The sequence below is a fragment of the Lathamus discolor genome, chromosome 4 (assembly GCF_037157495.1).
Source record: "Lathamus discolor isolate bLatDis1 chromosome 4, bLatDis1.hap1, whole genome shotgun sequence".
NCBI classification, from domain to species: Eukaryota; Metazoa; Chordata; class Aves; order Psittaciformes; family Psittacidae; genus Lathamus; species Lathamus discolor.
This window is the reverse complement of record NC_088887.1, coordinates 108,186,717-108,213,315: the sequence shown is the minus strand read 5'-3', so window position 1 is coordinate 108,213,315 and position 26,599 is coordinate 108,186,717. Positions and strand designations below refer to the sequence as shown.

At 39.3% G+C, this 26,599-nt stretch overlaps 1 protein-coding gene across 3 annotated transcripts in view; it reads right to left on the bottom strand.

Annotated features, from left to right (window-relative positions):
- Positions 1 to 26,599, bottom strand: part of MIPEP (mitochondrial intermediate peptidase) — a 73,575-nt gene that overhangs the window by 10,039 nt on the left and 36,937 nt on the right. For 2 of the 3 annotated variants that reach the window (XM_065678528.1, XM_065678530.1), the window contains 2 exons: positions 21,459 to 21,533; positions 15,454 to 15,573 (listed from right to left, as the gene is read on the bottom strand). In XM_065678528.1, coding sequence (XP_065534600.1) covers positions 15,454 to 15,573; positions 21,459 to 21,533 — 195 coding nt within the window. The remainder of the gene's footprint in view (positions 1 to 15,453; positions 15,574 to 21,458; positions 21,534 to 26,599) is intronic. The other variant, XM_065678529.1, reaches the window with a different exon arrangement.

The following is a 26,599-nucleotide window of genomic DNA, read 5'->3' as shown; positions in this document are numbered from 1 at the left end:
AGTCAGAAGTATCAGCCTTGCTTTCACAGAAATAAAAATACCTTCCCCTCTCCCTAACTGTAACAGTCATTTAAAATGGGAGAGATCTCCAAATCTGGTCCAACCCTTGTTCAAAGGAGAGCCTATTTTGATGAGATTTCTAAGGGCTCTGTCTAAAGCCTCAGTACCTCCAGGGAGGTACTGGTATACAATCTCTCTGGTACAATGTGGAAAGGCAAGCAGGTCCAAGCTTTAAAAGAACTTGTTTCCCAACAGATTTGGACACATTTTTTTTTGAACTGAAGATGGATGAGTGGTTACACGAAGGAATGAGAAACTCCTGTCTTTCAGCTCTGTGTGGAAATCAAAGAGGAGACAAGTCCCACCTCTTATTTGTCCTCCTATCCAAAGTAAAAGCTCCTAACATTCTTGTGATATGACTGTTGTCAAGGTTTTGCAGATACTAGAGAAAATAATTTTAAAGAGGAACTATAAGATAAACAATAAAGTATCATAACAGATGTTTAAATTTAAATCTATGGACTGTCAGATGCTTGTTCTTATCCTAAAGTCAACAGCTAAATTTCTAAGACAGCCAAATATAAAAGTGAAGGGGCATTAGCAATCTTCCAGAATTATTTACCTCTGCAATTCTTTATCACACTGTGAGTAACAATCTCTTGATTTTCAACAGCTGAAATAAACTGTTTCTTAATTCAAGAAAGTGCTGATCATCAGCTTATTCTCCATTGGACAAGTCAAAGATATACGTGTTTATTAAAAAACAAACAAACAAAAACCATAACCCAAAACAACCAAAAAACTGAGAGAGAAGAAAAAGAATTTGTCTTTTAGTCAGTCTTTTTACCTTGAAAACCATAGTAGACAGTGGCCTATAATCTAGATCATTGTGAACAGCTGATGAGAAACAAAGTTGTTAGTTCCCTTTTCCAAGCAACACCTACAAATAAATTTCTCAGTTAGCTGTACTTAGCAATTCAAAGGCTACTTTTAACAAGCTGGTTATCTCCACCCTAAAGACGTGTCCAAAACAGATGGCATTTGCCATGGGTGAGCAATCTAGCTTCTATCAGTAGCCTCCACAACTGGCTGAAAGCAGAAGCAGAAAAGTTAAGAGGAGATGAAGAAGCACCTCCAGTCTTCAATTTTCCTGTGGGTCTTGATGCATGATGCAAATTATTAAGAATTATTAACTTTTTTTTTTCTTTAAAGTAAACACCAACTGTACCATATCTCATGTAATGCAAGTATGCACAAACATTCAGCCTGGATACAATTTCTCTAGTTTGCTCTGAAAAGTACTGTGGTTGCCGTGTTTATACTTTATAGGTGCAGTTTTTCTAAGTAGTCCCTTAATTACAACCATAATCACTAAACTAAAAGCACATTCTGAAACACATCAGCAAGCCTACATTTTTAGAAGCATGAGCAGGAAAACGTCAGTTTTTGGTTTATTGTATAGTAAATTTTCAAAGTTAGGATTAAGTTTCAACTTGAAACTCTCAGGAATGTGGAATACTTCATTGATGAATTGCTTTCACATACTTGGAAATCTAAATAATTTCCAAACACATTATTTCAGTGAAAAATCCAAGGTGCTTTTTCTGCTAAAAACAAAAATAATTTCAGAAAGGAAATATTTTAATCCATCATATAAACTATAACTAGGCCAGTAGGTCTTCTTCAACAGCTCAGATTACATTGTGCACATCAAATGCTCTTGCATTTAATGCTCTGCACCTAAAAAAACAGCTTGTCTGCAGTTCTAGGATGATCAGCAATTCCATACATCAGGTTTGTTGCAACTCTCTGTCATAAGTAAGCCAGGAAAAAAGAACATCTTAAAACCTAACAAGGCCAAAAGCTTTTTTGAGTTGGCACCTAAAACAGCCCTCAGTACCCTCTGTTCAAATGTAAGACATTTTGTTTGACCTTTGCTAATAAAATTAAGTAAGAAACTTCACATTGCTTTCTTTCAAAAGAGAAAAGATAGGAATATAGAAAGAGCAAGGAAAGACACTGCTCATTTCTCTTCCTGCATCTGGGGAGGCTTTCACAGAATCGCAGAATCACAGAATCCCAAGGGTTGGAAGGGACCTAAAAAGATCATCTAGTCCAACCCCCCTGCAAGAGCAGGGTAACCTACAGTACATCACACAGGAACTTGTCCAGGCGGGCCTTGAATATCTCCAGTGTAGGAGACTCCACAACCCCCCTGGGCAACCTGTTCCAGTGCTCTGTCACTCTTACAGTAAAGAAGTTCTTCCTGATGTTAACGTGGAACTTCCTATGTTCCAGTTTACACCCATTGCCCCTTGTCCTATCACTGGATATCACTGAAAAAAGCCTAGCTCCATCATCCTGACACCTACCCTTCACATATTTGTAAACATTGATGAGGTCACCCCTCAGTCTCCCCTTCTCCAAGCTAAAGAGACCCAGCTCCCTCAGCCTCTCCTCATAAGGGAGATGTTCCACTCCCTTAATCATCTTTGTGGCTCTGCGCTGGACTCCTTCAAGCAATTCCCTGTCCTTCTTGAACAGAGGGGCCCAGAACTGGACGCAATATTCCAGATGCGGCCTCACCAAGGCTGAGTAGAGGGGGAGGAGAACCTCTCTTGACCTACTAACCACTCCCTTTCTAATGCACCCTAAGATGCCATTTGCCTTCTTGGCCACAAGAGCACATTGCTGGCTCATGGTCATCCTCCTATCCACCAGGACCCCCAGGTCCCTTTCCCGTTCACTACTTTCCAGCAGGTCACCCCCCAACCTGTACTGGTACATGGGGTTGTTCTTCCCCAGATGCAAGACTCTACACTTGCCCTTGTTAAATTTCATCAAGTTTCTCCCCGCCCAACTCTCCAGCCTGTCCAGGTCTCGCTGAATGGCAGCACAGTCCTCTGGTGTGTCAGCCACTCCTCCCAGTTTTGTGTCATCAGCAAACTTGCTGAGGGTGCACTCAGTTCCCTCATCCAGGTCATTGATGAAAATATTAAACAGCACCGGTCCCAGCACCGACCCCTGAGGAACTCCACTAGTCACAGACCTCCAGCTAGATTCTGCGCCATTGACCACAACTCTCTGCCTTCTTCCTTTCAACCAGTTCTCGATCCACCTCACTACTTGATCATCAAGCCCACACTTCCTTAGCTTATCTATGAGGATGCTGTGGGAGACAGTATCAAATGCCTTACTGAAATCAAGAAAAACTACATCTACCGCTCTACCATCATCCCTCCACCTAGTCACTTCCTCATAGAAGGCTATAAGGTTGGTCATACATGACTTCCCCCTCATAAAACCATGTTGGCTGTTCTTAATGACCCCCTCATCCTTGATATGCCTAGTGATGGAGTCAAGAATAAGTTGTTCCATCATCTTTCCAGGGATGGAGGTAAGGCTGACCGGTCTATAATTACCCGGGTCCTCCTTCTTGCCCTTCTTATAGATTGGTGTGACCTTTGCCATCCGCCAATCCTCAGGCACCTCGCCCGTTTCCCACGACTTACCAAAGATGATGGAAAGTGGCCTAGCAATGACCTCCGCCAGCTCCCTCAGCACCCGTGGGTGCATTCCATCCGGACCCATCGATTTACAGATGTCCAGTTTGCATAGCTGATCCCTAACCCAATCCTCATCTACCAAAGCATTCAAGTATGATGAAGTTGAGAATTCAAATATTCATTGGCAACAGAACAATATCCAAGAAAAGAAATAAAAGTAGAGGAAAGTCAATCCAGATGTCTATCTAGCTGGGGCTGTTCAGCCTGGAGAAGAGAAGGCTGCATGGAGACATCATAGCAGCCTTCCAGTATCTGAAGGGGACCTATGGGGATGCTGGGGAGGGACTCTTCGTCAGGGACTGTAGTGACAAGACAAGGTGTAATGGGTTAAAACTTAAACAGGGGAAGTTTAGATTGGGTATAAGGAGGAAGTTCTTTCCTGTTAGGGTGGTGAGGCACTGGAATAGATTGCCCAGGGAGGTTGTGAATGCTCCATCCCTGGCAGTGTTCAAGGCCGGGTTGGACGAAGCCTTGGGTGAGATGGTTTAGTGTGAGGTGTCCCTGCCCATGGCAGGGGGGCTGGAACTAGATGATCTTGAGGTCCTTCCCAACCCTAACTATTCTATGATTCTAACACAGATAAGGTATAGATCATTCTCTCTTCCTTCATGGGAATACCTAAAGAAAATACTTTTGGATAGCTCAAGTTATATAACATGACTACCATCCTTAAATGCAGTTAAGATTGTTTTCCTATTGCAAACAGCTGTAAAGGAAATCTGATCACAAACTCCTATTTCATAGTGAAGTCTGAAGCTTACATTAAATTTTAAAGTGCGGGTTTTTTTCAGACAGTACAGATATTCCCCACTCTAGAGTATCAATAACTCTGGCACGTTATCATTCCCTGTCACTAGTTTTCTCTCAGTTCTCACACCAAGTTTTGGATTACAAGTTCCCAGTCTTCAATATTTCACCATTACCCAGTACCTATTACATTACTTAAGTACATTTTCTGATTCTATGCTCTTCTAGCAATTAACTTCCCAAAACTGGAGTTAGCTACCTGCAAATAAATATTTAAACATTAAGCACATCCTCTACCTTCATTCACAAGGAGCTACCTGCCTGCATTAAAACAAATCTTCCATTTCAGACAGATGATATTAGGATCTAGGTAGTAAAACACTCAAAAACCCCAAGAATACATAGGCAAATACTCCTCTAAAAATTTCTGAGAACAAAAAGTAAACACATCACTGTGAACGTGTTTAAAACGAAATGGTTTCCCTTTCAGCATAAAACTTCATTTTAATAAAATTAGCTATAGATGCAATATGATTAGATTTCTTGTGTTATTTCCAATGCCGAGTGATTTCTCCACATTGAAAAAGACATATCAATTTCCCTTTTGGAAAGGGTAAAGGCTAGACATGTAGAACTAGGGCCATCTCCTTTATTAAATGTTGTATTCTTGTTAAGCAGCTAGGAAGTTAATGAAGACTCTGAGCAAACACTTCAAAAAGTTCCATGAACCCATTCCAGAAGTTTATAAAACAGTGCATTTTACAGCATAGCCCATGGGTTATGATAATATGCCATCCACAGGTCATGTTCATACCTGCTTTTTATCTAGCACAACAGACTGAAATAAAGGTGTGTGACTGATCCACTGCAGTTATTATAGGGGCCTTTTTCCCCCCAACATTACCAATCTTCCCTTATAACCATGTCTGAAATATTTCCAAAATTCCATGTGTAATGGCTTTCCATCCTGTCATGTCACATATAAAAATACCCCACTGGTACTTTTATATTCTTACACCTTATCAGGAAGTTTTTTAAAAGTCTTTGTAGGATGCATTCTTAGGTTAAGATTCAGTTTGTTTCACTTTAGCTACCTTAAACTAGGTGTCTTGCCCAAACTAGTCATGTAGGCTTCCTTTGTAGTCAAAGGAAAGAAGTATTTATCCTGTTACCTTTGGAAAGGATAGCACTACTGCTCTAGGAGGAATCTGAATAATTTACTACAGCTTCTGTCTTCTGTTTAACAGTTAAGCCACCTCATTCATTTGAACAAGATGGTAGGATCAGTTAAAGTACTCTGTTTTGAAGACTATATAAATTAAGATTCATTTATCTGAATTCTATATTCAGAACTGTGAAGATTATCACAAAAATGATCGAATATAAAAAGACAAAACTGAAAGAAAAAAAAACCCAAAACCTACAGGTACCTTAATATATACTAACCTTGCTTTTGTTTCTGAGCATGGGTAATCACTGTTCCATGGAGCTACACTAATGACATGGAAGCAGTACTACAAAACCCTATTAAATCTTTTGGACAGAAAAAACTCAAAACAACCAAAAAAACAACCCTACAGAAATTCTTGACAAGTGCTTGAACTTTTCAAAATGCTGTTCCAACAGTTTCTGCTGTGACTACAGTTATTTCCAAGTATATTTAAGTCCATTTTGCTTTTGCATCTTCAGACAAAAAACACAAGTGAGAACCTGAAAAGACCCAGCACTAAATTAAGAAAAGTACAAAATGTGTGCTACAGTAATTACATCAATGCGCAAGTTGCTGAATAGTTTCCATGAGGAACAACATTTGACGGAGATGATATTTGGTGCCCTCCCACTTCTTAATTAAACTCTTATTCTGGCAGGAAATCCAATGGAGGAGCAGCCAACTTATCTCCTTCAGGGACTACTGGGTGGAGAACCTCTGGGTCTGGCACTAACCTAATATTATTGCTCTTAATGCCCTTGAATTTAGCTATCAGCAAGGGTAGAAAACTCCTGAGAGCCATGAAGAAGCACCAGGCTCTGGTAACTCCCTGTGAACCAGAAAAGAATGGCGAGTAGCATGGTGCAGACTGGAGGGATGCTCCACGTTTAGCTTAGCAAGTTTCCCATCCTGGTATGTTAGCTGCCGAGGCATGATTTTAAAGTATCAGAGGGAAGAAGTGCTTTCAGTATAAGAAAAAAATGCATTATCTAATGACCAGGAGATCTGGTCTTACTTTTTTCCTTTGACTCCACTTTGTATTTTCATACTCTTCACACCCATATTCTGTCATAGATCATTTTTCTCAAAATTCAAAGAGGATATGAGATTTCACAGCACAGAACTGCAACAACATCCAGTCATCATGTACAGAGAATTTCAGTCTTTTTCATTCACTACAGTGACTCCCAGAATTAGTGTGCTAATCTACTTGCATGAAACACCCTTCTCTGAACCTCTTCTATGTTCCCTTTCCCGAGATAACTATGTCTGCAGTTAGACAAGCTGAGAAGATTCCTGCTAAGACTCCTCTTTTTCTCTTGCTCCTACACAGAAATGAGTGAGCAGCCCAGCACTGCTAGCGAGAGCCTGGGCTGTGGCTGCCAGGCTCCAAAGCTCAAGCTCTGCTGTTGGGTATGCTTACTTTGGGGAGGCCAAATTGTCATACCAGAATTTGTTCTCAGACTTTTCTGCTTAAACTATTCTAACTTTATGAAACAAGAAAAGGATTTTCACATACACTGTGCAGTTTAAAGAATTCAGCCTTTTGTTCTGAAACGAAACACAGAATTTTTCTCCTTATTGTATTAGTTTGTTACATAAATTTATGGCTCTCTTTGAAGATGGCCTCAATTCATTCTCACTCAAAGAAACAGTTTAATGAGGTTTGGAGTGCAGAGCCTGCAAACTGTTTGTGCCAGTAGGTACCTCTGGGGAAAAGCTAGAGAACTCATTGCCTGGCAGGAACGACTCTTTCCATAGGTATGCAGCAGCTTGCTCAGTCAACTTACTTTCTGTGGATCTGGCCTGAGCCCCTCCAAGTTTTATGGAATTACATCATCATCGTTCTGGAGCTTCACAACAATAAAAAAATCCAATAAAGAGCTTTAAAGCCACTTCCTTTGCTGCAGTTTCTAATCTTGTTTAGAATAACAGAAAACCAATTTCAAGAATCTGCATCATATGCTGCACCCCTAACTTGCTTAACATAATAGTTAACTCTAGTTAATACTAGAGTATTAACTCTAGTTTTCCAGTGTCCTGTGTTTCTGTGTTAGGAGTGGGAGAGTGCACAAAGTAAACCAACCCAAAGACACCGCTGACATTTTAGAAAGCGAGTCAAGCAAGAGATTAAGATTTCAATTTATAACACTTCTGTGTTTTTATTATAAAATGATAAATAAATCTAGAAAGGCAGGGAATGTAAATATTTTTGCAGTTGTTTACACTGGGGAAGAGGAAAGGAATTTAACATGCAATTAACCACTTAGGTGATTCTTGATATGTACCATATGGTCTTTGAATTACTTAAAGAAAAATATTTCATTTTTATATATAAACTATTAATGCATTTGAGCTGCTCATAGCAAAATCATTTAAAATTATTTACTGCTCTCCCTCTTCTCCACCCAGAGTGACTGAAGGAAAGGGGACATGGGAGGTAACAAAGAATAATAACATCAAAAAGCTGTATGTATGATCTGCATTTTCCACAATCCTTAGAACTTGGGTTAAACAACACAAAGATATGAAAATTGATTCTACATTGTGTCCTTTGACTGATCTTATGTGGACAGGTTGATAGACAGTGTTACTTGTAAACACAATAGCTAGTCTTTAAGGTAAAATATAAGAAACATGCAATCAGACAATTTCCAAACAAGTCCTTCATGTCTTAACATGTAACTACACACACATACACATGCAACACACACACACCACTCTATTATCAATTCATAAGTTCTTTTACTGCCTAAGTTTTAAAGATTCATAAGCCTGAGATAAACTAGAATCAGACCACCAGTTTCCTTTGGGTACAGACTCACACTGAAGCTCAAGGCTTTTATTCTACTTTACCAATTAAACCTAATATTTTATATTGACCTGTTCTTTGAAACAGACATCACGAATACTGTTTAAGGTAAACTCTTAAAAAACCCAAGAAGTATCTTAGCAATGTTGTAAATGCAAAATATATTTGTCAATACAACTCAGTAATGTATATTATCTGTACCTACACTGGAAGATGACATAGCTACTATTTTACTGTAATGACCATTTACTATCTTTTGCCAGAGCCATTCCAGACAGGGATTTAGGAATCGTGATTCTAATCCTGAATCTGTCACAAATTGCAATATGAACTTGAAGAAACTACCTTTTTTTTAACTCTTCCCAGTCTAGCTCCCCTTCCTGTTAAGCGAGTGTGATAACAATTCCTCTCTCGTTCTTTTCTGTTTTGACTGCAAGCTGTTCCTAGAACAGACAATCTCCCAATATACTTGAAGTGCCTGTGTTTATGGCAAAGATATATTCAGTTCCATCTATCACTATCAAATACAGCTCCAGTACTGCAATCTTGAGGGAAAAAAAAGGACATGTGAGCTGTGAGAACAGAATTATACAAAACTAAACAAAGCAATCTCTGTTTACATACATATATATATAAAGCACATATAGCTATTTCAAAATGTTACTAGGAGATGTATGCAACTACTTCCTGCAGTGTTCCTTAAAATGCTTTACTACATAGTAGATGCTATCACTAAAGTATGTTTGAGTTTCATGAGGCTAACACTTGCAAAAAGAATTTCCTTAAAAGTGCTTCATATCTTATGATATCTGTAAACACTTTGCTGCTGTAGATAGCTGCCCAGTGAATAGTGTCATATTACCAGCAGAAAACAAATCTTCACTGTATTTGCTTTCAGCATTTTCTTTATCATAAAATGAACTCAACTCCACAAAGACAGAAACCTAAACAAACCTTGAAGGGTGACTTTAAGAGCTTTTGAAAGTCCCAGCATCTACTTTAATACTGACCTCAGCAAGACTCCAATCTTTCTGAAATAGCTTTTAGCTATTAATTATTTATAGAACTATCATTTCCCCAGAGTTCACTGCGCACTCTTTTAGTCATCTTTTCCTCAGACCCAAACTCTTCAATTTGATTTTATAGTATACTTTTAAGAAGGCTTACATGAAAACTAATCCAGGGATTTGCACTTCGTATAAACAACTTTGGTTTCCAACATGGCAAGGTAAAAAATTACTTTGAAGGGGTTACACAAACTTTCAGAGGTTGAGTAATGACACATGACTTCACTTCTCTTCAAAACACTCCAAAAAGTGGAATGAGCAACTTCAGTGCCTCTTAAGTAACTAAAGAGAGAGAAAAAGTGGAAAAGCAATCTTCTATGAAGGCTCTCTGCATTTAATTTGAAATTTATGTCTCTGTGACCTACAACAGTGGTTTCTCTAAAACTCCCTATAAGGGAGATCCTAGACCTACTGGGTGTCTGCTTCCTTCTTCAATAAATGTGGAAAAGACTGAGAGGACTTCAAAAGATTAGATACTAACCATAATCACATTTGCTGTAAATTAAACCATTCTTTTCTTCTACTATCTGCTCACTCATAAGAGACAAATGATCAGTCTCAATTTCGATTACATTTGTTTTTCATAAATATTTTCAATACCAGAACACACTCGTGTGCCTACACTGGTTTTCTCTTTGCTAGTCAAACTCCATTTCCCCAACTTTCCTCACAGGTCATGTTTCCAAACCTATCATCTTCACCAAACCACTTGCCTGTATTTCCTCCAGTTTTCTCTATCTTTTTAAGAGGTAGACACACCTACTACAAGACACAACATTACCCACTGCTAAGTCCCCAACTTCAAATAAAAAAAAATATTTAAAAAAACCCTAATAAACCAACAAAACAGGTACGATTTTCTTTAACAGCATCCCACAAATAAAACCACACTCTTCTGGCATATTGTTCTTTAAATACTTACATATTTAATTGCCTTCCTAACGCAAAGTAGATTATTTCAGTTGAAGGGGTCCTACAATGATCATCCAGTTCAACTGCCTGACCACTCCAGAGCTGACCAAAAGTTAAAGCATGTTATTAAGAGCATTGTCCATATGCCCCTTGAACATGGACAGGCTTGGGGTATCAATCATGCTCTTCTTGTAAACTGGAATAACACTCTCTAGCTGCCAGCCAACAAGGACCTCCCCAGACTCCCAGGACCTTTGGTAGATGATAGAGAAGGGTCCAAACATAACACCCACAACCTCCTTCAGAACTGTGATGAATTTCATCAGGCCCCATGGACTTGTGATACAGCTGGTTCCTTACAATTTCAGTGTCCACAAATAAGAAGTCACTGTTCCAACACTTGTGGCCCTTGAACTCACGGACCAGACAGCCCAAGGTCTATCAGTATTATTAAAGGCTGAACCAAAAAGTCTGCACTGAATGCCTCCACTTTTTCTTCATGCCTATTAGTCAGATGACCATCTTCAATATGTATTAGTCCAATTTTTTCTTTAGACTTCCTCTAGCTATTAATGCACTTAAAGAAACCCTTCTTGTTATCTGAAACAATACTGGCCAGTTTCAACTCTAAGTGAGCTTTGGCATTTCATGTCTTCTCCCTGCATAAATGAAGCACAGGTCTGTACTATTCCTGTGAAGGCTGACCTTGGTTCCAGAGATCATGGAGGCCTACCTTTCAGCTGTTCTTTTTAATTTCCTTTAATCTGGTTTTCAGTTTTGCTTATGTTCTATGGTTACATTAGTTTAACTTAATAAATCTAAGACAAATTTGGGAAGATTTCAGATAGAATAAATATGAAGTGAAATTACAGTTTAAAATTCATTAGGCAGCCGCTAGCCTTCTTTACCAATAATTTCAATATTTATGTTCACCACTTGAGTGAAGTTTTCAGAATCCAAACCCACTTTTACCTTCAAAGGTTAAGGGTTATCACTTATTTATTTTAAGGCAGCTGCCTTATTGCTTGCCCGGCCCAACAAGTCTTTCTATATGGGGTGACTGATATTCACATTAATGTTATACAGGACTGGAGTTATAACTATACATTAAGACCTAAAAAGAAACCCTAAAACAACAAATGCCACAATGACACAGATGACAGATCCACTAACAAGATACTTCACTCAAACTGCCAGCCAGCCTTCAGTAGGCTGAGGAATAGGCCTGTTAAAAACAATACTCTCCACTGCAGCACCAGCACTGACAGCGATCATTTCAGTACAAGATTGTGATACAGAACTCGAGAAACCACACTGTCTCCAATTTTGGCCTCTGGTTTACCTAACACCTTCAAACTCCTAAGAAAAGGCTCCTAAGAAAGAAAAAGAGAGAGAGCTGCTCCTTTGTTCTCAGATGCTCTTCAACAACATAAGAAGTGGTCTTGGGCATATTGTGACAATGTGATACAGAAACTATTTTATCTCTTCAGAGAATCTAGTTTTCTCTGTCTAGTGACATCAACTCCTCTTCAGCTGACCAGCATCCCAGATACCTTTATATGTGCCCTGTTAATGAAATCCTTGTGTTTTCAGAATCCATGGCAAGCCACGTTTTCCTGAGGTGCCTGACAGGCTCCCTGAGCAAGCACTCCTAATGTTAGGTTGCATCTCTTCCACTGATTTCCTTTGTCAGGAACATGACAGGCACAATCCCAGCAAGTTAAGACAAGGACCTAGCTGGAGCCTTCCGAGGTCAGGATCCCTGTCTGGGCAGAGTCCCCCCAGCTGCAGGAAGAAGAAAGACTAGCAACCACATTGGTGATACACCATTTTTCGTGTACTTCTTCCCTCTAGGGTATCTGTAACAATACCTGCCTTGTTTTCTGTTGCCAAACTTGGCTGGCTAACCTACTTGGTCTCACAGGTGTTTTGGACTCTCCAGTCACTAGCAACCATAAGCTATTAAGAAGTTCTCATGCTGCCAAAGAAACCTGCACTCTAGACAAAAGTATATAAGCATAATTAAAGCTGTAATCTGATGTAAATTTTACGCCACCACTACAGGTGATCCTTCTGAACTAATACATGCTTAACGTGCTAGAGCAAAAAGTTATATAGCAAATTATTTAGTGTTCCAGAAAATATCAAAAGGCTCCCTACATACCAATGTGCTCCCTCCTAACAAATGTAATTATAATGATGTCTGCGGGTTAATTCCAACTCTGCACTCTCTATTCAAGTACCACAGAAAAAATTCTTCTGTTTCTGGAACAAAAGCTTACCAGAAGGCCATGTAATTTTTAAAAACGCAAAAGGGACTACTTAGCAGTGGTCTAAAAGAGAACACACATTCACTGTGCCTCACTCTTCAAAATTATTTTTCCTCAGACTCACAAGTTAAACCAGCAAACTTCCAGATTAGAATGAAGAAATCTTACAACGATGGGCAGGAAAATATGTACGACCATAATATTTTATTGTAAATAAGAATCAATAGTTCAATGTAATTCCATACTTCACAAAGAAAATTCAGGTATGATGATTTGGGCAGCTGTTGTTTATTGTAAAACCACCTCATTATTGGGAACTCTTTCCTGTAACTGCAGGAGCCTGCAATATCCACTATCACTGCAGAGCCTGTTTACCCTGTGTCTCATTTTTTGTTACGATATTGAACCAAAACCCACAGCAGGAGATAGGAATTATTGTGCTTGGCGCAGAACTAACAATGGCATATCATTAAGTTTTGATGACTGTCTCAAAGGGAAATAGCTTTCAAGTCTGAACTTGGGGGACAGGCAGGGGACTAAGCAACGGATCATGGGGAGGAACTTTGATCATGTGTTGGGTTAATCAAAGGGTCACCTGATACTTTTTAAAAAGTCACTCTGGAAACCCTGGAGACAAAGGTGGAAGAGACCAGGGGAGATACTCTAAAAGCAGACAGTGTTATCAATTGCAAGGCAGATCATACATAGTAAATGGAAACTGGCTTTGCAAGAGATGAGAAATAAGCTATGATTTTGAGCAAAGGGAAAGTACTGAATCCCCCCACAGTGCACAGATTTTGACACCAAGCACATTCAGGAAGAAACGACAGAAAAATGTCTGGTCATTAATACTTGGTTTATCTTGCTTTCTTAGAAGAGTCAAAAGGAAGGCTGGCTGCTTCTTAAAGGCATCAAGAACCCAGCCTGCGCAAAATCTCTATTCATTTTCCGAACTCAATAACACAAATCTCCTCTGGCAACAAATCCATCAGACACTACAAAAACAGGCAGACACATTCCCCCTGCCTGGCTGTCTTTAGCTTCTGGATTTGGTAATAGAGCAAAGAAATCCCACTTGGAATTTCATCCTGCAGGAGCCAGCAGCAAACTGTATACTTTTGAGCAGATAAACAATAGCCAGCCAGAAATGGAGATTTGCATTCCTCAGGAAAACAAAGTCTCATGGAGTGCTGTTTCTCTGTGCTTCCATCTCCCTACAGTTTGCTCCATTTTTTCTTTCTGTCTTGTATGTGGCACTAGCTTCTCCAACCGTGTGTGTCAACACGGCCAATGTAAATACTACTGCATGAAGTGCCAGCTGTCCCATGCCTGTAAAACCTATTTGAAATGATGCTTCAACAGCATTTTCTTTCCACTATCCCTCCTACGCTTGGTACATAAGACATGATATTTGCTGAGAATGATGCTTTGGTTTACCTTAAAATAGGTATCACCACATAAGTACAGCAGCATTTAATTATTAGGTGTAGTTTTTATGCCTCATTTTGAAAGTACAATCACAAAAAGATGCATAAAATTGTCCTGTTATCAGAGCAGCACCTCAGAAATTCATCTGCTGAAGATGTATGCTGTGGTACTACTTCAGAAAATGAGTCTACACAATGAGACTGAAGCTCAAGTACATTCAGAGGATATTTGCTAAGTTTACTTGCCTGCCAGGAGCAGGAAAAAGGAATTAAGGTTTATCAGGGGATAACAATGGATGTTTCTGCAGCCCTGACAGATAATAGCCCTGACAGCTACTACAGAAAATCACATTAATGCAGGTGAAAATAAAAGCTGATCTCTCTTACTAGGTCTGAAATTAAACAAAAGGAAGGAAAAGACTTTCTTCTCTTAAAAAATAAAGCAAACATCTTTCACTTTCAAGACATTTATGTTCTTTTATCTGGACTACATATTAAATTACAATATCCTAAGTTCAGAAGAAATTGCAGCACAGGACAGCAAGCCAAATTATGGACATTAAATACTCTACAGAGCACTAACATTCTTCTAGTGTAATGTTTTAATAAGTTTTACTAAAATTTAAATTGTATTACAGTTCTTGACTAGACATTCAATAAATTCTACATTCAATAAATGTGAAGAATATAGACTTTCTGACAATTCAAAAGTTCACAGTACACCTTCCTGGGATAAAGCCCCAGGCCAAAACTTGAGGTCCTTCATATTGAGGCTATGCTCATTACAAGATGTTTCACTGTTTTGAAGGTAACAGCTAAATAAAAAAACATTTTAAATTGAACAAAACCCACAGGCTAACTGTCAAAGCAGGTTGAACCATTTCATCACTTGATATCTAACACCTGCAGAGGAATGGTGTAAAACAATCCTTATAAAAATGTTAAGTCAGACATCGCACTCTGAAGACATCTTGCTGCCAGAGGCAGTACAGTTTTGATGAGCAAAGGGCTCAAGCATGGACCTCATAATACCCTTTTCAGGGAAAGAAACACCATTTTTGCTAAGGAGGGAAGTACATTTCCTGAGAAGCAGAAAGCACAAAAAGGATCTAGGTGTTCTGACCAAAGTGTCGAACAGTGATTTGGGCCATGGTCAAGCTGGGAATTCAGCTCCAAACAGCCCAGGAAATCCCATGACTATCATCTATGCAAACAGTACCTTTGGATGTCATGAAGTACAGAACAAAAGCCCAATTAGTCATGATGAATATCAAAATTACACAGCCCAGAAGAACTCAAGACTTTAACGCTTTCAGATACCCCATGAAAAGATAAGTGATATGACAAAGATCACAGTAGTACAGTGAAAAAAACTCACTTTCAAGTCCTGTTTCACACTGACTTACTCTCACATGTTTTTATGTCATTATGTTTCTACTCACTGTATTAGGTACATATGGCAATCCATAAACTTTCTCTTGTGTTTCCTTTAAAATTTCTGTGGTTGACTTTTTTAGAGGATGTTTCCCATGGTAGATTTGGTCCAAGGCAGCATAAAATACCTGAGGAGATAAAAATACATGTTTGCCTTTGGCCCATGGCATTGGCATTTGACAACCAAAAAAGACAAACAGAAAAGGAGAAAGAATAGGGGAAAGGAAGAGTCTAAATAATTTATATATGGTTCTGTAAATCTTCTATTTTTAGTATAATACATAATGAGAGAAACAGGTTTTTGAAGCACACCAACCACAATCATCATGACCTATCATAAATCTGTGTTTATTTTACTGAGAACACTGGCAGTATAAATCTGCACTTTTAAATAAAATTAAGATCTGTCCCTAAATCTGTCCAGCAATTCCCTTTTTCAAAACTGTTTCTGAAGTAGATTAATTTTTAAAATGAATTTATTAAAAAGACTTAAAGTTATTTGAGTGGACATAGCAAAATAATTTATTCCAAGACATGTGCATGAAGACATGAGAAAATATATCTGCAGAGGCAAGTTATGGCCCAGGCAGTGAACGCAAGAAGCCACAGACAGAGCTGCTGATGCTCCTAGAGTACTCATTCAGTGCAGTACTAAAACAGGTGCTTTCTTTATTTCAGCTCTCTCAATCAGAGCAATAAACTGCTGCAGTGTAAACTTAGCAATCACACTGCACAAAGGAGGGTACTTTGCCAGAGGTTCATAGGCAATTTCTGTGCAGAAGCATGTGAACTATAGCAGAACATATGCTTGACTAAATTAGTGAAGTGTGTGGAGATCAAGATAGCAGCACAAATAAAATTACTTTTCAAGGAAATATAGCAAAGGAGAGTATCTGGCACTTTCATAGCAAATATGAACTAGGCATGGATACAAAACAAAGCCAAAGCTCAGTATGCGCTACCACTGAAAACAAAAAAATTCAATTCAGCATTTATTTTATTTTATTTTTAATATGAAGATTTCATATTCTGCGAAGTGCAGGAAAGACTGAAGAGGACAGCCACCTGTGCAACAGAATTCAGCACTCATTTTATTTGGGCTGAATACAACACATTCACAGTTTAGATGAAAGGATGTTTCTAAAGAATCATATCTGTTCTACTTGAATAAGTTGTCTTCTGATAAATCCTTTGACAGTGTTTCTTGACCAGTGATAAATGTGAAAATTGATTATTTTTTTCAAGTAAAACTGAAGATTATAAGAACAGGGGTGAAGAAGCCAGGACTTGTAAGAGGTATTCCCGATTTCCTTGCTTGCTGCCTACACAGCTAATAGGGAGAAAAGAAGTCAACACGACCTAAACTTGCACAATCACTCATTAATGACATTGCAAGTTTTGTGACCCAGATAGCAACAAGAGATGCAAGCACTTAACATCACCCATCTACAAACCCAGAATAGGCAGCAAATATCTGTTCAGAGGGTAACTCCATGAAGACACTGCAACAAGTAGCAAATAGCAGGGAGTATTTTTTAAAACCAGTCTTCACAGGGTTATTTTTAATTTTCCATAATTATATTGATAACACGAAAAACTAAGAAACTAAAGAGAAACCTATAATAGGTTGTAAGAACAGCAGTATTTCTTACTCACATCTTAGAAGAGAAAGAAGTTTTGCAAGGCCTTTGGTTGTACTTTTCATCCTCAGAGCTTGTCTCTAGAATTCTGGTTCATTTTTTAACAAAGTTTAACAAAAGCTATAGCATTTATGGTAGCAAGGGTGACTGAGAATATGACCAACAGATCTATTCTACCATGAATACATCTGAAAACTACCTGATGTTAGAGTCCTAAAAAACTCACTTTCACCTGCTCCCTAGGCCTTTGTGACCCTGCCAAAATCATTTCACACTTTCGTCTCCTCCTCTCCAAAAACCCAAACCGAACATGGATGGGGCTTTGAGCAGCCTGGCTTAGCAGAAGATGTCCCTGCCTATGGCAGGGGAGTTGGAATTAGATGATCTCTAAGATCCCTTCCAACCCAAACCATTATATGATTCTATGATATGATTCTATGATCTGACAATAGACTTCAGCATCCAGCTTCAGCCCAGGCTTGATCCTTTTTTCCTATCTCTCAACTTTGTTAAGACCTGTTTCCAGGTCCATCACAAGATGGAGCAAACTGCAAAGCTGTGGACCTTTGCAAAAGTGAAATATGGAGTTGTCCTGGGTTTAGCAGTAGCAGTCATTTTTTTCTCCTTCTTAGTAGCTGGTGCAGCGCTGTGTTTTTGACTTTCGGCCTGGGAACAGCGCTGATAACATTGATGTTTAGTCTGACCAAGGACTTTGTGAGTCTCATGTTCTGCCAGGGAGGAGGGGAAGCTGGGAGAAAGCAGAGACAGGACACCTGACCCAAACAAGCCAAAGAGGTATTCCATACCACAGCACGTCATGCCCAGGATGTAACTGGGAGTTACCCGGAAGGGCACTCTCTGCTTGGTCGGGCTCATTTTTGGTGGGTGGTATCGTATTCTCTTCCCTTGTTATTTCTCTTATCGTTATTGCTGGTAGCAGAAGTGATCTGTGTTATACCTTAGTTACTGGACTGTTCTCATGTCAACCCGTGCGAGTTACATTCTTTTGATTCTCCTCCCCATCCCTCCAGGAGCAGGGAGGCGGGGGGGCTAGACTGCATCGCTGACTTGCCGACAGAGTTTAAATCACGACAGGAGGCAAGTAGTCTGCGGTCAGGGAGCTGGAGCAAAATCTCAACTCACAGCTAGGCAGTGGGGAATCATCAGCTGAAGGCCAGTGAAATAGACTCAGTAAAGAACAACATGGTGCCAGGGAAATGAGCTGCTGAAGGCAGCTACAAGCTTTCCCCTGACCCTGGGAAGAAAGCCTTAAGCCAGGCCACCTGAACAGAAAAGTTGAATAAAATAAAATAAAAATCAAAAAATCCATCCCTGAAAATAAACTCAGATGAACTTTACAACCATAAACCTTCCCATCTACAAAGCACTGTTCTGTGTGTTTACACAGGCCTTTGAAATGGCAAAGAGAGACATATCCCAAGACCACAGGATTTTAGGTAATACTGCTAGGGAGCATGTTAACACTTAATATTAAGCAGTAGTTAGAAGATGATTTCCAATTTCAGTAAAACACATTTGCCAAAATATAAAAAGGCCATCAAAAAGTTATCTTTGTACTGAATATGTTGCACAGACATTAATATTACTTTCACTTGATTACAGTTCTTTCTAGCTTGTTTTCTGCTTAATAGCATTCATATGTAAACAGTTATGCATTTTCCAGTGAACGCACTGACTGAAAGACTCTGAGACTCAATCTGCATGGCACAAGCCTTACGGAAGATGCATGGATTCTCCTGTCTTTCCTGTGGATTACATGAGCCAGAAGAAAATGCAGAAGTATTATAGCTATGATGAAAAACCAGCATGATTTTGTATTTTGACATGCCAATATATTTATTTTCTGAACAGACCACAGAAGAACCTTTAGGTATTTTCCCCACTGCTGGAAAATTTGTAGGCATTTTAATTTCTTCTAAAGGTCAAATATGGCTTACATGGCATCTGGCTGTCAAAACAGAATATACCACTAGCAAAGTCTGAAGGAAAAGTATTTGCATCATTGTTCACAGTTTTTTCAGGTATATACATTAGAAGCACATACATACTTCAGCATCTACAGATGGAAATACATGCTTTTATTCAATGTATTATTATACTTTTAAATCTGCATGAATAACAGTGCACACACTTCTACAGAGAAGTGTATGAACTTCGTGTTTGCATACAGTTCACTTCTCTGGGACACTTTTTCTGAATTAATAAACATAATGGCTCTGTCAGGCTGTCTCCTTGAAATGAGTGCATACTGCAGGTATTACATCTGTAATCTTCAAAAACATGGCGCTGAAAGTAGGAAATCAGTAACATTTTTCAGTGTGGTACTGTGGTCATTTGGTGCAGCTTGAGACTGGTTGAACATTTGTTACACAAGAGTAATTTGAGGGCAAGCAGCCTGCTTAATCTGTGCAGCATTGCCAGCACCAGTCAAACATTACGTGCCCACAGGAATTTGAGCCCACCAGAAGTGGGTGCTCTCTCCCTGGCTCTAAAGCTATGAGGTCTGGAGCCCCTCTGGGACAGTTCCTACAGAGACCCCAGGGTGAGTTGAGGGCAAACAGCGGCAGGAGGATTGCACAGCCCACCCCAGAGGACTGACGCAATGACCCCTTCATTACTGACTTTACACACTGTCTTCCCCACCAGAGAACAGGGAGGCCATGTCACTTCTTAATATATCTGTGACTTAAGTGTTCTTGGTATCCAAGACCATTTAGCCCCCACATTGACAATTTGGTCTCAAACCTTGACAAGATTATAGTAAGCATCTATTAAAAGTTGAAAGGAAATCAGAGTTAGATCTCTATATAGCTGTTATGGACACATTAGAAAAGAATGGGTGCATGTGAAAGCACTGGATCATCACTGATGGTTACTAGCCTGTACACTGACAAATTATTCTGTGTTGGTGGACTTCATGAATAGAGGTCCACCACTAAGCATTCTCAGTATAAATTTTATTGCAATCCTAAATTGTTTGTTGGTTTTTTTCAGGAAAAAAAACCAATTTGTACATGAATTAATTCTGCTCTTGCCCTCATTCTCTCTGGATTCTCAACTATCTCTATATGAGAACCTTTCAGACTCAGGGGTGTGCATTTCAAAATCAGATCTGCAGAGAGAATGCAGTTACTTTCATATCATAGAGGTATAGCCTCAGATGGCACTCTCTGTGTTCACACCTGTAGAGCCAACACTGGCCACTGACAGCCAGCACTGCACTGAAAGCATAACTCAAAGATCTGTGAAGTTTAACCAATGAAAAAAAAAGTATACACTGAAAACAGGACTAAGTCTGGTTTTAATTAGTGTAACTGACACATAAACATTCACAAGTCCACACTCCAGTATTCTGTTTTTTTTTTTATAGTTTTTAAACACTATAAATAACTGCACAGAGTAAACTGCAAATATTTAACTAAGTTTTGCTTTTAAATCAACTTCAGTTAACCAGCATAACTCATGCTTGTAGATAGAGTTGCAATCATTTGGGCACTTTTCAAAGTGAAGAATTACAGAGATCTGGTCTTTGTTTCTTTACACATCTCAGAAATAATGGCTACCCTTTACTAAGGTACTAGCAGAGTTATCTCTCCTAAACACTAGGCCAACTGTAAAAAGAAAAATTATATGCTTCTGGCTTAAGGCAAAACAAAGAAGAAACCAAACTCACAGAAATTACACAGCAGAAGCTTGTAGCATACTAAATGCAGCCAAACTCCCACTCTAAAAAAAAAACAACTTGGCTGGATGCTAATGCTACTGTTCACAACTGAGAACTGCTGTTGAAGGACTGAAAAAACCTAAATAACCAGTTTAGATAGAGCCCTAATTTCTTTTACTTCCTTTGAAGAAAAATAACACAGTTTGTTTATGGGAGCTCCAATCAACATTCTCATAAATAAATAAGCTGGTTTGATTTTTTCATTATGGTTAGTTTATTTCCTGGATTTTGGTGACACTAAAGTGGCCTGAATCTGTCTTGCTACACTTTAATAATCCAAAGGTATGCAATACTTCCTCTACAGCAAGTTCTCCTTAAATGATTCCATTAATTTAAGAATTCAATCTTAAGCCACATTTGGGAATTCTGACAATTCAACCATTTTCAAAAGCTGCAGTTTTAATGATATTTTCCTACAGATTTAGACATTTAGCTTTAAGCAGGCAGCACAGAATACATTCACCAAAACGAACACGGAAATCAATATAAACATGAATTACTTTTCATTATTTTGCATATAGTTAATGAAGTGTCTATATTAAAATAAACAATTGATAAAATTATAAGAATCAAAATATGTTCTGTAAGCTCTAGATAGATAGTAGAGACTAGAATGCAAAGAACATACCTGGAGTTGCATATCAGCTGCAGCACACACCTTTTTGGACTCACACAGTCTCGACACCATGTTTTTTGGTAGTGGCTTGAATTAAATAAAAAAAAAAAAAAGGAACCTATTTAGAATTGTGCTGCTGCTGCTGAAAACATATTTGAAGTGCTTTGCATTGAGGAAGAAAATCTCATTTGCTAAACAAAGCATGAAATGGACAATTAAGATACCGGCAATAATTTACACAGCAACCAAGAAATCATTGTGCGTCTGTTTGTTTTTCTGTAAATTGATCCTGTGTTTCCTTATACGCCTGTTAAAAATACTATGACTATCTTTAGAGATAACGAATAGAGGGGCAGCTACAGTCCTTCCAGGTCATCCTCACTAATCTTCAAAGCAGATATTATAATAGCTTCTCCCGTTGGTCTTTGAGCATAGTTCACTCAGATTTACATGGAGACCATGTTACTTCCATTGAGCTGGTAGGGTTTTCCTAACTTCAACTGGGATAGCATCAGGGCTTCTACCCTAACCCACATTAAAACGTTTTGTCATACTGAACAGTAAGTATCTACCCTTTGAAATTTTTAACAAAGTTGAATTTATTCCATATCTATGGCAATAAAATTACTCATGCCACCACAGGCTGAAATTCAGAGACATTTTTCAAGTCATTAAAGTAAACCCCTTCTGACACTCTGTCCAGACATCTATGAGTACTTCCAAAGATATTTTCATGCCACATTTTTAAGAGTATCTGTATATAAATGCTTGACACTTTTTCCTTACTTCTTCCATTGCTTCCTGAAGCTTTTCAATAGATGTTTTTCCTAGTAAGCATATTCTTTTTTCTTTAGTAGCAGTTTTATTAACCAAGCATATTAAATGTGGTTAATGTAACTGGGTTCTTGCTAAAATATTAAGAAAGCTACTACATGTTACACAATGTAATACAGATGTCTGGTATTACACTGAGCTCTAAAAACACACCTAAACTTTTACAGTGTGTTGAAGTGTTTAAGAAATAACACATGAAAGCCTATAAATCCTGATGGCTGAGCTGTATGTTTAGATTCTGTGCAAATGATATGACTTCAAGACAAGCAATGTTAATGTTCACAGAACAAAAACCCATTTGCAGAGAAGTTACTCATAAGTAAGGAAAATGTTATCAATTAACACTGTGGAATCTGGAAGTTAAAGCAGATTAGACAAACTCTCAAGTTGCACAGCTGCTTTATGCAGTAGCTTGCCAAAGCTTATAACCTCTTCTCCCAGACAAATGTTAGCTGGGTCAAAAATGGGATAGAACAACACCCACTATTTTGCCTGTCATAAATGTGCGCAGCTGTTCAATTTCAGCACAGAAAATACACCAATGAAGTCTGTCCTACAGTATATCCTTCTTAGGACAGTATTTACCCTTCCTAAATATAAAAGTTCTGTTTCAAATTACATGATGATTTTGGATAACTAGAGTAACAGCAAATGAGCAGTTATCCATCATAATAAAGATGTTAGTAGCTGACTACCTTGAGGCTCCATACTGGATTTAGTATTGTTCGCAATACTACTTCATTATGTAGAACAGTTATTAACACAAGAAGCAAAGTAGGAAAAAAATTACAAATGGTAAAAAGTATTTTGGTTGGACAATTTTGATCCTGGCTTTATGAACACCTCTTGTCTCATCCTCCTACATAGAATAAGGCATGGAGTTTGGTGACTTTTCATCCTGGAAATAAGGCACATGTGGGTTGGCAATAACAGTTTCAGCTGTCATGCAAGAAAACCTTTTGTGAGAAAACCTATAGAATTTTGAATAAATCTTGTTATTAAGCACCAAACCTATCAGCAAGTTTTAGCAGCTTTTTGGAGGCTTTCATTTCATTTCTTCATTTCATAGTGAGGTAGTGCAGTATGGAATCAAATAAAACTGATTTCTTCTATGGGTACCCATATTTTGGATACAGTAAAGTGTGAGAAAACTGGATGGGAATTCTTAAATTGTAATTTGCCAGTGTTACAAAAGCTGAACATACAAAAGCTTGGCAACAGCAAATATGTATATTTCACACAGTTATAATTGAAGAGTGTTAAAGCCAAGACCACTCCTTCCAGTAAGGTCAAACCACCTCTTTCAACATAATGGATTCTCATTTTTGGTTTTCGGCTATATTAAATGATGGTATAAGAGGATGTTAAGAGCACAGACTTTCAACTGGTACACAAAATAAATAGAACAAAAGGCACTAGACTTTTCTAAATGGCATTTTAGAAAACCACAGTCCCACAGATCCTCAACTGAATTGGGAAATCCAAGTTTGCAGTTCCCTGGGACACAGAGCAGCAAGGTTCAGCGATGCGGACAGGCTTTACATGCTCCCTAAGAGAGCTGGTCACATCCAACCCTGCTCAAGAAACAACTGAAGCAGGCCTAATTCTCAGTTCAGAGCTAAGCAGTTCTTACAGACTCACCCAACACAGTCTTGCCTTCTCTTGACTGCACCACAAGTAGCTGATCTCAAGCCAGAGAAGAATGGTGAAAGGGCAGTCTCTGCATTGACTCGTTTCTTCCCTATATGCTTCTACAAACATCTATCCTATTCTGAATCATACTCCTGAGAGGAGGTACAAAATGATCATCTAGTTCCAACCCCGCTGCCATAGGCAGGGATACCTCACACTAAACCATGTCACCCAAGGGTCTGTCCAACCTGGCCTTGAAAACTGCCAGGGATGGAGCATTCATAACTTCTTTGGGCAACCTCTTTGGGCAACCTCTTCCAGTGCCACAGCAACATTACAGTAAAGAACTTATAGCCAATCTAAACTTCCCCTGTTTTAAGTTTTAACCCATCACCCCTTGTCCTATCACTACAGTGACTAGTGAAGAGTCCATCTCCAGCATCCTTTCAGGCCCCTTTCAGATACTGGAAGGCTGCTATGAGGTCTCCATGCAGCCTTCTCTTCTCCAGGCTGAACAGCCCCAACTTTCTCAGCCTGTCTTCATACAGGAGGCACTCCAGTCCCTGATCACCCACGCGGCCCTCCTCTGGACTTGCTCCAACAGTTCCATGTCCTTTTCGTGTTGAGGACACCAGAACTGCGCACAATACTCCAAGTGGGGTCTCACGAGAGCAGAGTAGAGGGGCAGGATCACCTCCTTCGACCTGCTGGTCACGCTCCTTTTGATACAGCCCAGGATACGGTTGGCTTTCTGGGCTGCGAGCGCACACTGAAGCCGGCTCATGCTCCTTTTCTCATCAACCAACACCCCCAAGTCCTTCTCCGCAGGGCTGCTCTGAATCTCTTCTTTGCCCAACCTGTAGCTGTGCCTGGGATTGCTCCGACCCAGGTGCAGGACCTTGCACTTGTCATGGTTAAACTTCATGAGGTTGGCATCAGCCCACCTCACAAGCGTGTCAAGGTCCCTCTGGATGGCATCCCTTCCATCCAGCATACCAACCGGACCACACAGCTTGGTGTCATCGGCAAACTTGCTGAGGGTGCACTCAATCCCACTGTCCATGTCGCCGACAAAGATGTTAAACACTACCGGTCCCAACACCGACCCCAGAGGGCCACCACTTGTTACTGCTCTCCAGCCGGACACTGAGCCATGGACCACAACTCTTTGTGTGCAGCCATCCAGGCAGTTCTTTATCCACCGAGTGGTCCATCCATCAAATTGATGTCTCTCCAATTTAGAGAGAAGGATGTCGTGTGGGACAGTGTCAAACGCTTTGCACAAGTCCAGGTAGATGACATCAACTGCTTTACCCTTATCCATCAATTCTGTAGCCCCATCATAGAAGGCCACCAAATTGGTCAGGCAGGACCCAGGCTTCCAGGTCAGGCTTCCCCTTAGTGAAGCCACGCTGGCTGTCACCAAGCACCTTGTTGTTTTTCATGTGCCTTAGCATGCCATCCAGGAGAATGTGATCCAAGATTTTGCCAGGCACAGAGGTGAGACTGGCTGGTCCGTAATTCCCTGGGTCATCCATTTTCCCCTTCTTGAAAATGGGGGTTATATTTCCCTTTTTCCAGTTGTCAGGAACTTCACCTGACTGCCACGATTTTTTTAATACCAATAGCCTCCAAGAAAATACTTTTAGCTTTTTTGCAGCCATATAAATATCAAACAATGTAGATCTACTCTGCTTTAAAGAGCAAGCTCTAGTCTTTGAGAAAACTAAAATCAACAGGAAATTACAAATAATTCTTATGACAAACCCTAGTGACAGGAGAGACATAAATGTGCCTTTGTTTAAGTCTATCAGCGCTAGTGATCTGGCTCAAACATTGTGTTATCATTCACAAGCCAAGCAGAATTTGTCACCAGAAAAACACTGACAAAATTAGATTAAGTTGAAAGAATGATACAAAAAGACATCACTTATTTACCCCAAAGCACCTCTGCAATTTTAAAACTTAAGTTTTCATGGAACTAAAATTAGATTCCAGAGGGTTTTCCAAAGATCACAACTCCTCCCCAATGTTTGTTTCTGTGAGTATCAGGCATTACAGATATACTGAGGTCTTGCATGTACTGAGGAAGATGTACTGTTTCAGGAAACAGAAACTATTTCTCCTTGCTCCATGAGAATCTCATACAGCTCCTTAATAAGCAGTCAAGTAAAGGGAAAAAAAAAAAAATGCATCAGCATAGTTATTTTACTCATCCTGAAAGATGAGCCCTCTGATAAAACCAGAATCAAACTGTCATCCTCCTCCAAGAAAGACTTTGCAGAGCTTTGGCTAAGACTATGTTAAGTGAATAACCATACCATTTTAAAAATTTAAACCCTACATGCTATACTTTGGGTTCCACTTTTCCATCCTTTTATATTAAGTAACTTTAAGATCTTGGCATAAATTTTCCAGCATGTTTGCCATGGTGGCTAAAAGAACAGAATTCCCAGTGTCCCAAAGCACACTTAACTCCTTACTGCTGTGTAGTAACCACGACACATTACAATTGTTTACTATCTGAGGGCTTATTCTTGCAATCATGCTAATACAATACTGCCTTTGTAATTCCATCTCTGTGAAAAATTAAGTCAGTTCAAATTTGAACAGCTGAAATACTGGCCTTTGTCAAAGAGAGCCTCCAAAGACACACAAGCTTAAAATGATTCAGCTCAGCAGACCTA